The following is a 14,647-nucleotide window of genomic DNA, read 5'->3' on the forward strand; positions in this document are numbered from 1 at the left end:
CTTCGACTATAGTAGCATCGACAAAGGGGTTGAGGCTTAGGAGATCCGATATAAAAACTTGCTTCCTACATATAAGGACCACCCTAATGTACATACATACGAACTGATTGGAACAAAATAAAGTACTTTCCTCTTAAAAACATCAAGATGATTAGGCCGGTGCGATTAATTGATTATTCAAAATTTTAATTAAACATAAAGTAAATAACTCAATTATTGGATTAATTGGAAATTATGATTACTTAAAAGTTCAGTTACTCGAAACAAACAAACAGATTTGAATAATTTGCTTTATGATTAATCAACATTATGAGTAAAATGAGTAATCAACATTTCAAAGTACTCTTTACATATAAAGTAGTTGAAGTTCCTTGATACTTTGAAAACGACGCTTCTGTTTTCAAAAATTAATATGAAATATTTTTTTTTATATACAGGCTGTAAAAAAGAGAATAAGCATTTTCAAAAGAAAACTCTTTTAACGAGCAAACTTCACCATAACTCGATTAATCTTCGTTTTTAGAAATCAATATCTTGATTACTCGAGTACTTGATTAACCGAATAACTAATTAACCAACTTGCTCGAGTAATCGAATAATCGCACAGCCCTAGTTTAAATAGTTCGTTTCAGTCGGAAAATCGAAATTACAAATTACTCTGTGAAACAACTTAAATTTTTTTTATAGCATCAACTGAATAATACCCAAGCAGTAGTGTCCTTATGTGATAGTCAAATTTTATGGTGATTCTACTCCGCCTCTTCACACTTTTTTACAGTGGGTTAAAGTTAACACTTCTTGGCTATAAATTACTGCAAACACAATTTTTTCCTCCGTACCTTGTAAAACATTTCAACCCTCTATCTTCGATATTTATTGAACTTACATCAACACCCTTCGAAACAGAGTGTTGTTATGGTAGAATTTTAGAGGTTGAAATGTTCTACGTTAAATTTTACTATAGGTTTTATAAAACCAGACCTTTTTACGCAGTAAATTTGTACATCAAGTTGCCTGTAACATAACGGAATATATGACCAAAAAGTTTAAATTTTAACACTTCTTCTTTTTTGGCGCTGTAACCGCCTAAGCGATTTTGGCCGAGTTCAGCAAAGCACGCCAGTCGTTTCTCTTCTGTGCCAACTGACGCCAATCGGAAACGCCAAGTGAAGGCAAGTCCTTCTCCACTTGATCTTTCCATCGCAGTGGGAGCCTCCCTCTTCCTCTGCTACCACCAGTGGGTTCCGAGTTGAATACTTTCAGAGCTGGAGCGTCAGTGTCCATTCGAATGACTTGGCCAAGCCAGCGGAGCCGCTGTATTTTAATTCTCTGCACTATATCCATGTCGTTGTAGAGCTCATACAGCTCATCTTTCCATCGTCTGCGATACTCGCCGTCGCCAACGCGTAAAGACCCGTAAATGTTCCGCAAAATCTTTCTCTCGAACACTCGAAGAGCCGCCTCATCGGATGTTGTCATTGTCCATGCTTCTGCGCCATATACCAGCATGGGCATGATGAGTGACTTATAGAGCGTGGCTTTCGTACGTCGAGAGAGGACTTTACTCCTGAATTGCCTACTCAGTCCAAAGTAGCACTTGTTGGCAAGAGTGATTCTGCGTTGGATTTCAATGCTGACATTATTATCGGTGTTAATGCTGGTTCCCAAGTAAACGAAATTCTCTACTTTCTCGAAATTGTAACTGTCAACAGTGACGTGGGTGCCAAGGCGCGAATGTGCTGACTGTTTGTTTGATGACAGGAGATACTTCGCCTTGTCCTCGTTTACCACCAGACCCATTCGCTTTGCTTCCTTATCCAACTTGGAAAAGGCAGAACAGACTTTGCGGTTTTTATTACCAATGATGTCGATGTCATCGGCATAAGCCAGCAATTGCACGCTCTTGTAGCAAATTGTTCCTGAGCAGTTGCGTTCAGTAACTCATATTATCTTCTTCAACATCAGATTAAAGAAGTCACATGAAAGGGAGTCGCCCTGTCTGAAACCCCGTTTGGTGACGAACGGCTCGGAGAGGTCTTTCCGAATTCTGACGGAGCTGGTGGTATTGCTCAACGTCATTTTACACAGCCGTTTGAGGGGGCTTTAAAGTTGACAAATAGTAGTGAGTTTCGATCCTTTTCTCGAGGGTCTTTTCCAAGATTTGGCGTATTGTGAATACCTGGTCTATGGTGGATTTGGCAGGTCTAAAGCCACACTGATAAGGCCCAATCAGTTCATTGACGGTGGGCTTCAGTACGCTCGATAAGACCTTGTAACCTATGCTTAGAAGGCTGATCCCGCGGTAGTTGGCGCGAATGGCGGGGTCACCTTTCTTGTGGATAGGGCAGAACACACTTAAATTCCAGTTGTCGGGCATGCGTTCATCTGACCATATTCTGCACAAGAGTTGATGCATGCACCTTATCAACTCCTCGCCGCCGTACTTGAATAGCTCAGCTGGCAGGCTGTCAGCTCCAGCAGCTTTGTTGTTTTTCAGCCGCGTTATTGCTATACGTACCTCGTCATAGTCAGGCGGTGGAACGTCGACTCCGTCATCATCGACGGCGGGCTCGGGTTCTTCTTCTCCACAACTTTCCGTGCTGCTACCATTTAGTAAGGCGGAAAAGTGTTCCCTCCATAACTTAAGTACGCTTTGGACATCGGTTACTAGGTCGCCATTTTGGTTCTTACAGGAGTACGCCCTGGTCTTGAAACCTGCCGTAAGTCGCCTAACTCTCTGGTAAAATTTTTGGGCATTCTTCCTGTCGGCCAGCATTTCAAGCTCTTCGCACTCACGTATTTCGGCCTCTCTCTTCTTATTGCGGCAAATACGTCTCGCGTCCCTCTTCAGATACCTATAGCGGTCCCATATAGCGCGCGTTGCGCCCGATCACAGCGTGGCCCTGTAGGCAGCATCTTTTTTCTCTGCAGCTTCCTTACACTCCTCATCGTACCAGTTGTTCTTTCGTGCTCGCTGAAATCCGACTACTTCTTCGGCGGCGGTACTTAATGAGCGGGAAATGTGGTTCCACTGCTCGCATATGTCGGTTTGTTGAAGAGTGCACTCTGAGAGCAGGTGTGAGAGTCGAGAAGCGAAGCTGGCTGTCTGTTGTGATTGCAGCTTTTCGACGTTAAGCTTTCCTTGCATATTTGGGCGCACATTTTTTGCTGCACAGAGGCGGGTGCGTATCTTGGCTGCAACAAGATAGTGGTCCGAGTCGATGTGTGGGCCTCGGAGTGTGCGTACGTCTAAAACACTGGAAGCGTGCCTTCCGTCTATCACAACATGATCGATTTGGTTTCTCGTTTTTCGATCAGGAGACAGCCACGTAGCTTGATGGACATTTTTATGCTTGAACCTAGCACTGCATACTACCAAGTTTAGGGCCCCGGCGAAGTCGATCAGCCTCAATCCGTTGTCGGACGTTTCGTCGTGGAGGCTGAATTTTCCGACGGTGGTTCCAAAGATCCCTTCCTTGCCCACCCTGGCATTGAAGTCGCCAAGCACGAGTTTGATATCATGACGGGGGTAGCGCCCGTACGTGCACTCCAAGCGCTCATAGAAGAGGTCCTTGGATGCCTGATCCTTGTCTTCCGTCGGGGCATGGGCGCAGATGAGCGAAATGTTGAAGAATCTCTTTTTGATGCGGATTGTGGCTAGACGCTCGTCCACCGGGGTGAACGACAGTACTCGGCGACGGAGTCTCTCCCACCACAAATCCAACTCCGAATTTGCGCTGGTTTACATGGCAGCTGTAGTAGACGTCGCAAGGCTCCAGCCATTGCTTGCCTTGCCCCTTCCAACGCATTTCTGGGATGGCGGTGATGGCAGATTTTGTCCTTACGAGGACATCAACTAGCGGGGCAGAGGCACCTTCCCCATTAAGGGTCCGGACATTCCAGGTGCATGCCCACAAATCGTAGTCCTTTAAACGTTTGCTGTGGTCGTCATCATAAGGGGGGGTCTTATCCGAGGCTTTGCCTTGCTTCTTCACTGGAAGTGGTTTTTACGTGGCGGGTCCCAAACCCAGCGCACAACCCATTGCTGGGACGGGGATGGTTTCGCAACCAAATACATGTTTATATAGCCGCTTACTCCAAGCAGACACCCACTTGCAGCCGCACCTACTGGTGAACAGACGCTGCAGACTTCAGTGAGCCCTTAAACCGATTAAGTCGGAGTGGCCCCGCTGAAGCTCCCTCTCCTTCTGCCGTGACCCAAGGCTCCACTCGGATTGGTTACCGCATCTCGCACATGAGTTGCTCACGTTGCCCAGAGTGCGCGAACGGTCGCAAGAGTCGGGATTGAGTATAGCCATGCAACTGTTACTGCATACCCAGCGCAACGACTATACCCCGTAACACACTGTAAAAAAATAAGATGAGCTGGAGAAATACCTTCTAATAGTTTGACTATCATGTACATATGTATATAGACTAACATTAGGGCATTATTTGGCTAAGGCTCTAAAATATACGATAAACAATTATTTAAAATTTCAAAAAGTTAAGAAAAAAGTTATAATGTTGTGCATTTAATTGAAAGTCTTTCGTTAGTGGTTGCATTACGTAGTTAACATACTCTTCTTAAAACTTAGTTTCTTGTAGAACTCTACGCATAACTCGATATGTGTTGCCAAATGTAATCACTAGGGCTCAGAATCTCATGCAAACGCATGGTTTTAATGGGCATCTTCAAATGGAAATGGTTAAGTTGTAATCAACATTCTAATGTATTCAAAAAGTCCCAAAAATTTCATATTAAATCACGTTAATTTCTCGATACTAGGTAATGTAAAATTGAATGCATTTTCAAATGTGAAAAGGGTTGTTTCACTGATTATTTTTCGATTACTATGTATACATTACATTTTCCCACTGGGAATAAATGCAATAAATAGTGCTGATTTCGTAGTATGTGGAGTACGATTTTTTCGTTAAAAAACTTCGTCTAAACAGAGAACTTTTTATGCTATTCAGATCAAATAAATACGTATAATAGTTTTTCTTGTTTTAGTCAACATGCGTTCTGAAATTTGAAAAGAATGTAAATAGAAATATTATAACTTCGTAGATAATAAAAGGACATAAATATACATTTTTCAACAAATTTATGGAATATAAATATAATATGTATAATCGAGACTTTCAAAACGTGCTTTTATTTTTCTAGACAGAAAATGTCGGGCTCCTTTGTAAGTTTCATTCCCACTAGCGGTTGTGAAATATATAACATTCGTAACATCCCTTTATAATCCCACAACTAATTCCTCTGATCAAATACGTACGTCGAATATTTTAGCACTTGTTTTACGATTTCTTATTTTAATGGAGTGCAATGTGCAAAGCTTTATTATGCATATCGTTACCGTAATAGAAAAAGGTCCTAAATCATTTTCTTTCAGAACACTACTTTGTATAAAAGTCGGTGGATTACTCACTACGGACCTAATAGAATGTAGAAGCATTTACTAGATCAATAAATTAGTTCCAGTGTTTATTAAAAACCAGTATTTTGAACAAATTTCGTAACTAAAGGGCTTATGCTTTTATAAAGTTTCAAACCATTTCTTAGAGAAAAAAAAATGTTAAATAGCGATTTCCATATTAAGATTACATGTATATATTGTTACATATATATCAAGAGGTACATATGTATATATATATATTGCATATAACTATAGTTTTACTATAATTTGCTTAAATTACATAAATAGGATTTTTAGTCTAGAAATAATTATTAGCAATTATTTTATTATGAGCGATTATTGCAGTGCTTTCTAGCTCTAAAAAGGGCCACATTCTTTTATTTATATTTAACTGTGCTATTATCATATGTATATGATCAATGTGAACTAATGAAATTGTTTATAAAGCTAGGTGCTCGATGTTCAATTGCAGCAACCTATTTAATAAGTAGATATGTATGTATATGACAAAATTGTTTGTTATGATAACTACCGATGTTTTGCTCAAAGTCTAAATCTATACTGTTAATATTAATATTTATGAAGTAATAAGTATAACATACATACATATGAAGTGTATGTCACTAATTACTGCGTGAAATATTTTGTTAGTATTTGAGCTTAACATTTTTAGAATGTTTTTTTTGTGTTCAGTCGTATTACTGTGTTCAACTCTTGTACTTTCACATTTCACACTCGTTTTCGTTGTTGTAATGAAATATGCATCGCTTATAAATAGTTTTGCATTGATGGATATCTTTTTAGTTCCTCAATATGGCATCAGTCTTTATGAGGATCTTCAATCTGATATGCATGATGCTTCTTATCGGCCACTGGAGTGGTTGTTTGCAGTTTTTAGTGCCAATGCTACAAGGTTTTCCATCAAACTCATGGGTATCCATTAACGAATTACAGGTGACTGGAAATTAGGAAACTATCCTGTGTTTTAGTTTCAAATAATTTAATATACATACATGATTTTCAGGAGTCATATTGGCTTGAACAGTATTCATGGGCTTTATTTAAGGCGATGTCTCATATGCTTTGTATAGGTTACGGCAGGTAGGATTTTCTTTGTCATCTTTAAGCAGTGTACATACATACATACTGTTAATTGCAGATTCCCGCCGCAGTCATTGACAGATATGTGGCTGACGATGCTATCGATGATATCAGGTGCTACTTGTTATGCATTGTTCTTGGGCCATGCGACCAATTTGATCCAAAGCTTGGATTCTAGCAGACGGCAATATCGTGAAAAGGTGAAACAGGTAGAGGAGTACATGGCCTATCGGAAGCTTCCGCGTGACATGCGCCAAAGGATTACCGAGTATTTTGAGCATCGATATCAAGGAAAATTTTTTGACGAAGAATGTATACTTGGTGAACTAAGTGAAAAACTGCGAGAGGATGTAATCAATTACAACTGTAGGTACGTAATCAACAAATAACATTTTCTTATTATCTCATCTTAGGCTTAAAACCCGTAAATTTATTAAAAAGTCTGGGTTTTTTCATCTAGAATATTAATACAATTCCGTCTTAGAATTCACTGTAAATTCATTATTTTGTTTATTTTGTTGAATTTTTTACCAATCTTGCTCTTACATAAATAGTACGTCATGTTTTTCTTCAAAAATTATTTTTTGGTATACGTATGTGTTTCCAATTGAATAAATCAATGTGCTTTGAAATCTACTACATAACATTTGGTTTGGCTGTATTTTCATTTAAAGAATACGCTTTAATACACTTAAGCAAAAACAGAGAAGCTGTATAGACAAAATTTATTAGACATGCGTTTATAATATATGCAGATTTACCGCAGTCTTTTCTTAATGTCGCTTTTCTTTTTGTTTAAATGCGATATACATGAAGTGCAATTAAATGAGCATTTTTTAAACAAATTGAATAAAACTTCGTCAAAAAAAGCTATGTTAAAAAGCCAAGAAAAAGTAATATTTCGTAAAAACACATTTTCTGAGGCACTGTATAATTTAATTACAAGTAATTTTTAAGCAAAAAACAAAACCGACTTTAATTCTCATATAAAAATTTAAGAGTACCGTTAATTTCCACATGATCCAACGAACGGATCTAAACCAAATTAGTATGGGACCACCACTGAGGTACCACCTTTCTCTTTAAAATTAAAGAATTATAGAAATTGGTTAACGTCGTCCAAATTTATGCGGTAACATATGTACATAAAAAAGAATTTTTGACGAATTGATAACGTCCTCCCTGTTATGAAATCGGTTAAAAAGTATTATAAACAGAGAGATATTTCTGAAAACGATTGATTGAAATATATAATTTAATAATTACATATTAAAAGGCAAGGTTTCGGTTTTTAACAACTAAGAAAAAATCAGTTGGTTCCAGATGTTTTAAATATTTACTAGATCCAATTTTTGCTTGACTATTAATCCCTTGTGGTGTGGCCGCTGTGGTGTAGTGGTAAGCAGTGCGCGCTTCCACTCATCAGCACCTGGGTTCAAGCCCTGGTCAAAGCAACATCGCAAAAAAATATAGAAAAAAGAGTATTTCTTAACAGCGGTCGTCCCTCGGCAGGCAATGGCAAACCTCCGAGTATATTTCTGCCATGAAAAACAGCTTCTCATAAAAATACCATCGCCGTTCGGAGTCGGCATAAAACCGTAGGTTCCTCCGCTTTGTGTGACAACATCAAGGCGCACGCCACAAGTCGGAGGAGAAGCTCGGCCAAACACTAACATATGTGTAAGCGCCAATCTATTATATTATTATTAATCCAAATACGATTAACTTTGAACAAGCGTTTGTCGATTTGCGCCAGTTGCTCATCTCAAGTACAGACAGATTTTTCTGCACTTGGTCCTTCCACCCAAGGGATATTTGTTACATCATCCATGTTTCTGCGCCGTATAAAATGACGGGTATGTTGTCAGATTTGATGATTATTGTTTGTCGAGAGAGGGCGCCTGCTTTTCGTTTGCCCAAAGTAGCTCTTGTTGGCAAGAGTAATTCTTCGCTTTATTCCCAGACTGGCATTATTGTTGGTGTTTATGCTGGATCCTAGGTAGACAAAGTCCTTCGCTACTTTAAAGTGTTGACTGCCAAACGTGACATGTGTTCCATACAATTGTCTTTTAAATGAAAGCCATACGTAATTGTATTAGTTTTATTCCATTTTTGGCGAGACACGCAAACCGGTTTTTATAGATGAGGTCATTTTCCCAAGATATTTTTATTTTAAGTTTGCAGTGCGAAAAGATATTCTTTTCAAGCTTTAACATGCAAAATGTTGCTCATAGCCATGTATGTAAGAGTACGGCCACGTATGTACGGTATGGCGTATGACATTATTTCCTGCTCCTAATTCATAAGAAAATAATTGCACATTTTCATTTGGCCATTCAAAACCTGTTTATTTATCTATCGATTTTCATCGTTGATAGCTTGATTTTTTGGCAAAAGAACAGGCTTTAATACAAATGAAAACAAATTACAAAAGATTTGTTAATTTATTGAGGGAACAATGAATTCGCTTCGAAAGTATTTTCTTCCGAAAATTGATTTTCCTTACTTTTCCGAAATCGAATTGCAATGTTCCATTTTTGTATTCCCATATTCGATTTACGGATATGAGCAACTAAGTAATTTGATGAATTTTGAATTTTGAGAATTTGATTGCCAGGGTTATTCAAATGCAATTGAGCTAAAGAATAACTAATACTGGCTTAGGAAAAGATTAAAAAATGATAAAAATAATGAATGCACTGTAACATTTTTGGATTAATTTGCAAAATATGTAAAAAAGACACACAAATTTTCCAATTCCAAATGTTAGGGTTAATCTACCTTATACAGTACGACAATTTTCTTCGTATATTATAGTTTGTTGTTGTAATTAGATGCTGATAATCGCCTAGAGCCTAGATCAAAAACATTAATGTCGCGTCATATGCGTATTTTACATTTGCTTGATGTGATTTTGTTTATACTCACAGAAATCCACAATATAAATATTCCCGTACGAATTTGTACGAATTATCATGATTTTTGTTCAAGTCGCGTTCGTGCAGACCAAAAAAACTATCCATCACTCAAACATTGATAATGCAAAGTGGCAGTTATCTTGAAGGCAAGAATTTTTCCAGGAAGAATTTGCAATCTTTAAAAACATTTAAAAAACGACTTTTCTAATGAAAAATGTAAGTAAATACTTGTTTATTTAATTTATTTAATTCCAAGGATTTGAAAGGTACTCGATGACATGAAAACTTTATTCGTAAACGGAATGCAACCGCAATCAGATCATGTAGGGCCAGTTTTTTGTCTATCTGAGAGAATTTTAAAAATTCTACAAAAATGTATTTTGTTTGGATTGCAACCATGGACATCAGCTGACAAGGAAACGTGCAAGTTCCTGCAAGTTTGCGTTTGTGCAATATCACTTTGTGGTAAAAAATCGAACGCAAAAGTATATTGGTCATTACGCAGAATGTTTTGAAACCGTTTTAACCCTGGACGTGCTTCGTTAGTCGGTTCAACTAACAAAAATCGTGTTTCGCTTTGCACCTTTCTCTGAAGTCATTTAAAGCATTGCTCACTTAAAATCGGTACGCGTTCCAGCAATTGAACGAATTCGTTGTAAATCCGACACTCTCGAGATCAAAAATTAAATTAAAATTAAATATACCAAAAACTTCTGATTTTCCTCAAAAAATCAATGAATGGATTCCTTCTGCTTAAACTAACAGAGTAAGCTAATCATCAAAAAAAAATCATTTCGCACCAGCTCACTATGGGAAATTTGACCCTATTTTGTGGCCAAAATTCTAAAAGTTGAGATATCAATTTAAAACTTGGCCCAGTAGTAGGACTAGAAGTAGGGGCCTTGCTGCGCAAAAATTAACCCGTAATGGTCACACCTCCAAAAAATAGCGTAATGGTCACACGGGGTCCAGTGGACCCCAACCCAATAAGCAGATGCCTCGTACGTTCTATTTTAAATATTGGCTCGAATCCTCCCCTGGCCTTAAGTTCAAAACTTTCTCTTTGTTATCGGACAGGTTTTTTCCAACTTTTAAATTATAACACCGTGAATTATTTCATAAAACTCATGATTTTGTACCAAGTAGTTACCTAAGAAAAATTATAATTTCTTTAATATCGCACAAAATCGCAGTATAAGATTATGGGGAAATAAGAGATCAGGCACTATTCTACCGATGTATGATGAGTTTTTTTGAAACGTTTTTAAACATTTTTCTAAAACACTAAATCAACTTTTTTTTTAATCGTACAATTTCACTTTAAAGTCACTTAAATGCGGACGCTTCTTTGGCACAACCTTTAAACTATAATACAAGTTTTAATTGGTAAATATTGGTATTCTGCTAACCGTCACTCTTTCTTTCCACTTTTCACTTTTGAAAACCAGCAAATATATTACGAGATAAACGTATTTGAATGTGGCACAAAATCAAGCTGCACATTTTTCGTTTACAGAGAATTTCGAAACTATCTGTTTGAGGGTTACCAAATCAACGATAAGTCAATTTATTGAAAAACAGAGTGTACAGTTTTTTACTCTGAAATATTCTCTGTAAGATAAGACATAAAAAAATTTATTTCAAGCAAGTCAAGAAATTGACTTTTGGCCACAAAATGGGCTCAAATTTCCCATAGTGCAGCTTAAGGATAAGGCTCTTTACCTCAATTATAAAAAAAAATCGGCTTATCAGAAGAAGATCGCGCGAGAGAATTGGAAAACGATTATCCACAGTTCAGCGAATGGAAGCTATGGCAAGACTTAAACCTTATCGAGTTATAATATAAACATATAATTCTGTTAGATTAAATTAATTTTATAAGAAAATCCTCACACGTTTACTTAACCCCAATGTTCACACCAAATGTGGTATTTTTTAGTAATGGCTAAAAAACATGTTTAAAACTTGACTTCGGTCAACTCCCACGTTAAAAGTTTTAAGCTAAAAAGACACAGGGTGATATCCTCTTAAAACTAAATCTATAGAAGTTTACAAGTTGTCAAAGGGATATGAAATGAAATCGAAACAGTCTCATTAAAACTCGATCAGACTCCACAATGGCTCATATGATCCCAGAAATATGCTGGAAGGAGCACTTGCACAAACTGTTAAGCCATTGTATCATTTACTTTAGACCTTCCGTAAAGTTTTGGTTGGTTTTAATGAAAATTAATTATTCACAGGTAACTTTGAATCGGTTTGAAGCCAAAGATATGAATAAAGTTCTGGAACTCATCAATTTACGAATATGTCCTATTTACGTCAAATCGAAAAATACACGTTATTTATTCAAAACAAAATAAGTAGAGATGCGCGAACTATGAAAAAACATAAACTAAAGATAGTTTAGTGGAACAAGTTGACTTACTAAAGTCTCTAGAACGGGTGTTCAGAAAAATTGTATCATTATCAAAGAAATTGTCTGTTATTTGTTTATCCAAGCAAAATATGAACTTTCGCTAACATCTATCTATAGCGGAATTCTTCCCCTTATTTTAATATATTAAATATTATTTTCTGAAACCTGTTAAAAAGATATAACCCATTTTATGCGTACCGATTTTGAGTGAACAATACTTTATATTTTTGTTTATTATATGTAACAGAGAAAATAATATGTATTTAATATTTTTTAAATGTGTTTAAAAAATATAAATAACTAAAAATAATAATATGTATTTTCCTTCTTAATTATTTTGTTTGTTATTTAAATTTAAAGTTGGTGTAGTCGTTTCGATAGCCAGGGTCATAAAAGCGAAGCACTTCCAGGGTTAAGGCACCAATGTTCATTTTTCCATTGTTAGGGCAAAAATATAAATAGCAACCCTCGTATATTTGATAAATACGTCATAAAACTACAAAAATAACAAGTTTTTATTTTCATTTTGACGCAGTTCAATGTTGATTCTTTTACTTTTATTTGGCTTTGCTTTTTGCTTTCGGTCAATTTAATTTTTATAATTTTTCAAAATAAAAGAAAATACTTTTGAAATGAAGTGAGCCATAAAAATTTTTTTATTTATTTACAAACGAATGTTTTTTTTCGGCTTTTGCAAATTAAATAAGTTCTCTGCAAGATGACTTGTTTAAAAAAATACGTGTACATTAGACTGCATCACTCCCCTTACAAAAAAAATCGGTAATATTTTTCCATTGGAATTATAAAATATATTATATTTTAAGATTTCCACCAAAATATTTCGGAAAAGTATTAAGATTTAAGTAAGCTGGACCGATTTGAAAATACCTCCAAAAATGGAGTTTTTTATGAATAAAAATAGTTTCTTAAAGATTTTTTTTGAAAAAGTCCCCTGAAATGACAAAACGGTTTAAGCTTAAAAAATTTGCAGAAAAATAAAAATAAAAACAAGTAAGAAAGTCTAAGTTCGGGCTGAGCCGAACATTAAATACCCGGCGCAAGTATTAAATATATGTTTTTTCACCTTTCCGAAACCTACCGCTAGATGATAAGCCGGGGTGTATCAATTTTGAGTAAATTAGCATCCTTCAATTTCGAAATATTGAAGTTTCAAGCATTTCTGAAATTTACCGTTATATGAAAAGCGGCCGTAATTTTAGTCCGATTTCAATAATTTTCAACTTTTTGCTTTTATGTGGCAAGCACAAGAATCGTAATGATGAAGAAAAACTTGAATAACTGAACCTAAACTCTTCCGATTTAGACTTAAGAGTGTCATTGGAAAGGTATTTTCTCTACCTTTTTATTTCTTTACTAATAAACTCATTCAAAGGATGAAAGAGAAAGGTAGGATGAAGGAACTTCATTCAAAGTTGAATTAAGATGTGTTGGTATTTAAAAAAAAAAATATTGGGACACGAATGACTTTTTTTCGACAGAAATAAAAACAGTGTGAAAATACCTTTCAACTGACACCCTGTAAGTCTAAATCAGAATAGTTTTGGCCCAGCATCAAAAATCTCATTCTTACGATTCCGTTCAAAAGATTTTTAAATATTTTTATGCAGATATTTTAAGCTTAATCTGTTTTGTCATCTGAGCGGACTTTTTTCAAAAAGTTCTTTAAGAAACAATTTTTATTCATAAAAAAAACTACATTTTTGGAGGTATCTTCAAATCGGCCCAGCTCACTTAAATCTTAATATTTTTCCGAAATATTTTGGTGGACGTCTTAAAATATAATACATTTTGTAATCCGGGTGGAAAAACCGCAACATTTTTTGGTGATGCAGTCTAGTGTACATATATGGTATATGGGGTATGGAAATATCCCTTTTCCCTAGCAGTAAACGTTTTAGTGTGGGCAACAATGATATTTTTTAAATAAGGCTGATCGGAATATGCGCTCTCTGGGAAGACAATACCTGTAATTATTGTACCATGACTAATAACAATATTTTATTATTAAGTTCGTTTTTCTCCAAAAGTATTAATACTTTATAAATGTATGATTTTTTGCCATCCCCAGATCTCTCGTTGCGTCCGTGCCTTTTTTTGCTAATGCTGATTCAAATTTTGTTTCTGACGTCGTAACGAAACTGAAATATGAAGTTTTTCAGCCCGGTAAGATAGCTGGTTTTATCTAATAAGCCTTATTTTATATAACATTTTTTTCATATTTGTCCACAGGTGATATTATTATAAAAGAAGGTACAATTGGAACAAAAATGTACTTCATCCAAGAAGGCGTGGTAGATATTGTTATGGCGAACGGAGAGGTATTTACCTACATACATATATACAGTGGCGGCAGAAATAATAGACTCGCCTTACCTTGAAGAGTTTTTCCATGGTTTATTTTATGTTTAATATTTTTTTATAAAAGCCTGGCCAGCTATACGCCAAACACCATATAAATCCCCTTTTCAAAAAATATACAAAAATTTTCACCAAATTTTTAAACTTTTTACTCAGAATGCAGTTTTGTAGCCCATTCAATTTTAGTATAATAAAGTGCAAGTTTCAAGTGGCTAGAAAATACCGATTTATATGATGCATAACTACCTAGGCTTTTATAAAAAATATTAAACATAAAATAAACTAAATAAATGTATACAAAATTCTTAAAAGTACGACGAGTCTATCAATTCTGCCGGCAGTGTCAGTATGTACATTAGGGCTGTGCGATTAATTGATTATTCAAAATTTTAATTAATCAT

At 35.9% G+C, this 14,647-nt stretch overlaps 1 protein-coding gene across 8 annotated transcripts in view; it reads left to right on the forward strand.

Moving 5' to 3' along the window:
- Window positions 1–14,647, forward strand: part of LOC118742311 (potassium/sodium hyperpolarization-activated cyclic nucleotide-gated channel 2) — a 238,860-nt gene that overhangs the window by 191,957 nt on the left and 32,256 nt on the right. For all 8 annotated transcript variants that reach the window (XM_036474287.1, XM_036474288.1, XM_036474292.1 and 5 more), the window contains 5 exons: window positions 6,234–6,383; window positions 6,454–6,530; window positions 6,589–6,900; window positions 13,957–14,051; window positions 14,118–14,206. In XM_036474287.1, the coding sequence (XP_036330180.1) occupies window positions 6,234–6,383; window positions 6,454–6,530; window positions 6,589–6,900; window positions 13,957–14,051; window positions 14,118–14,206 (723 nt within the window). The remainder of the gene's footprint in view (window positions 1–6,233; window positions 6,384–6,453; window positions 6,531–6,588; window positions 6,901–13,956; window positions 14,052–14,117; window positions 14,207–14,647) is intronic.

Source organism: Rhagoletis pomonella, unplaced genomic scaffold (genome assembly GCF_013731165.1).
Source record: "Rhagoletis pomonella isolate Grant_MI unplaced genomic scaffold, Rhpom_1.0 Rhpom_scaffold_00007, whole genome shotgun sequence".
Taxonomy (NCBI): domain Eukaryota; kingdom Metazoa; phylum Arthropoda; class Insecta; order Diptera; family Tephritidae; genus Rhagoletis; species Rhagoletis pomonella.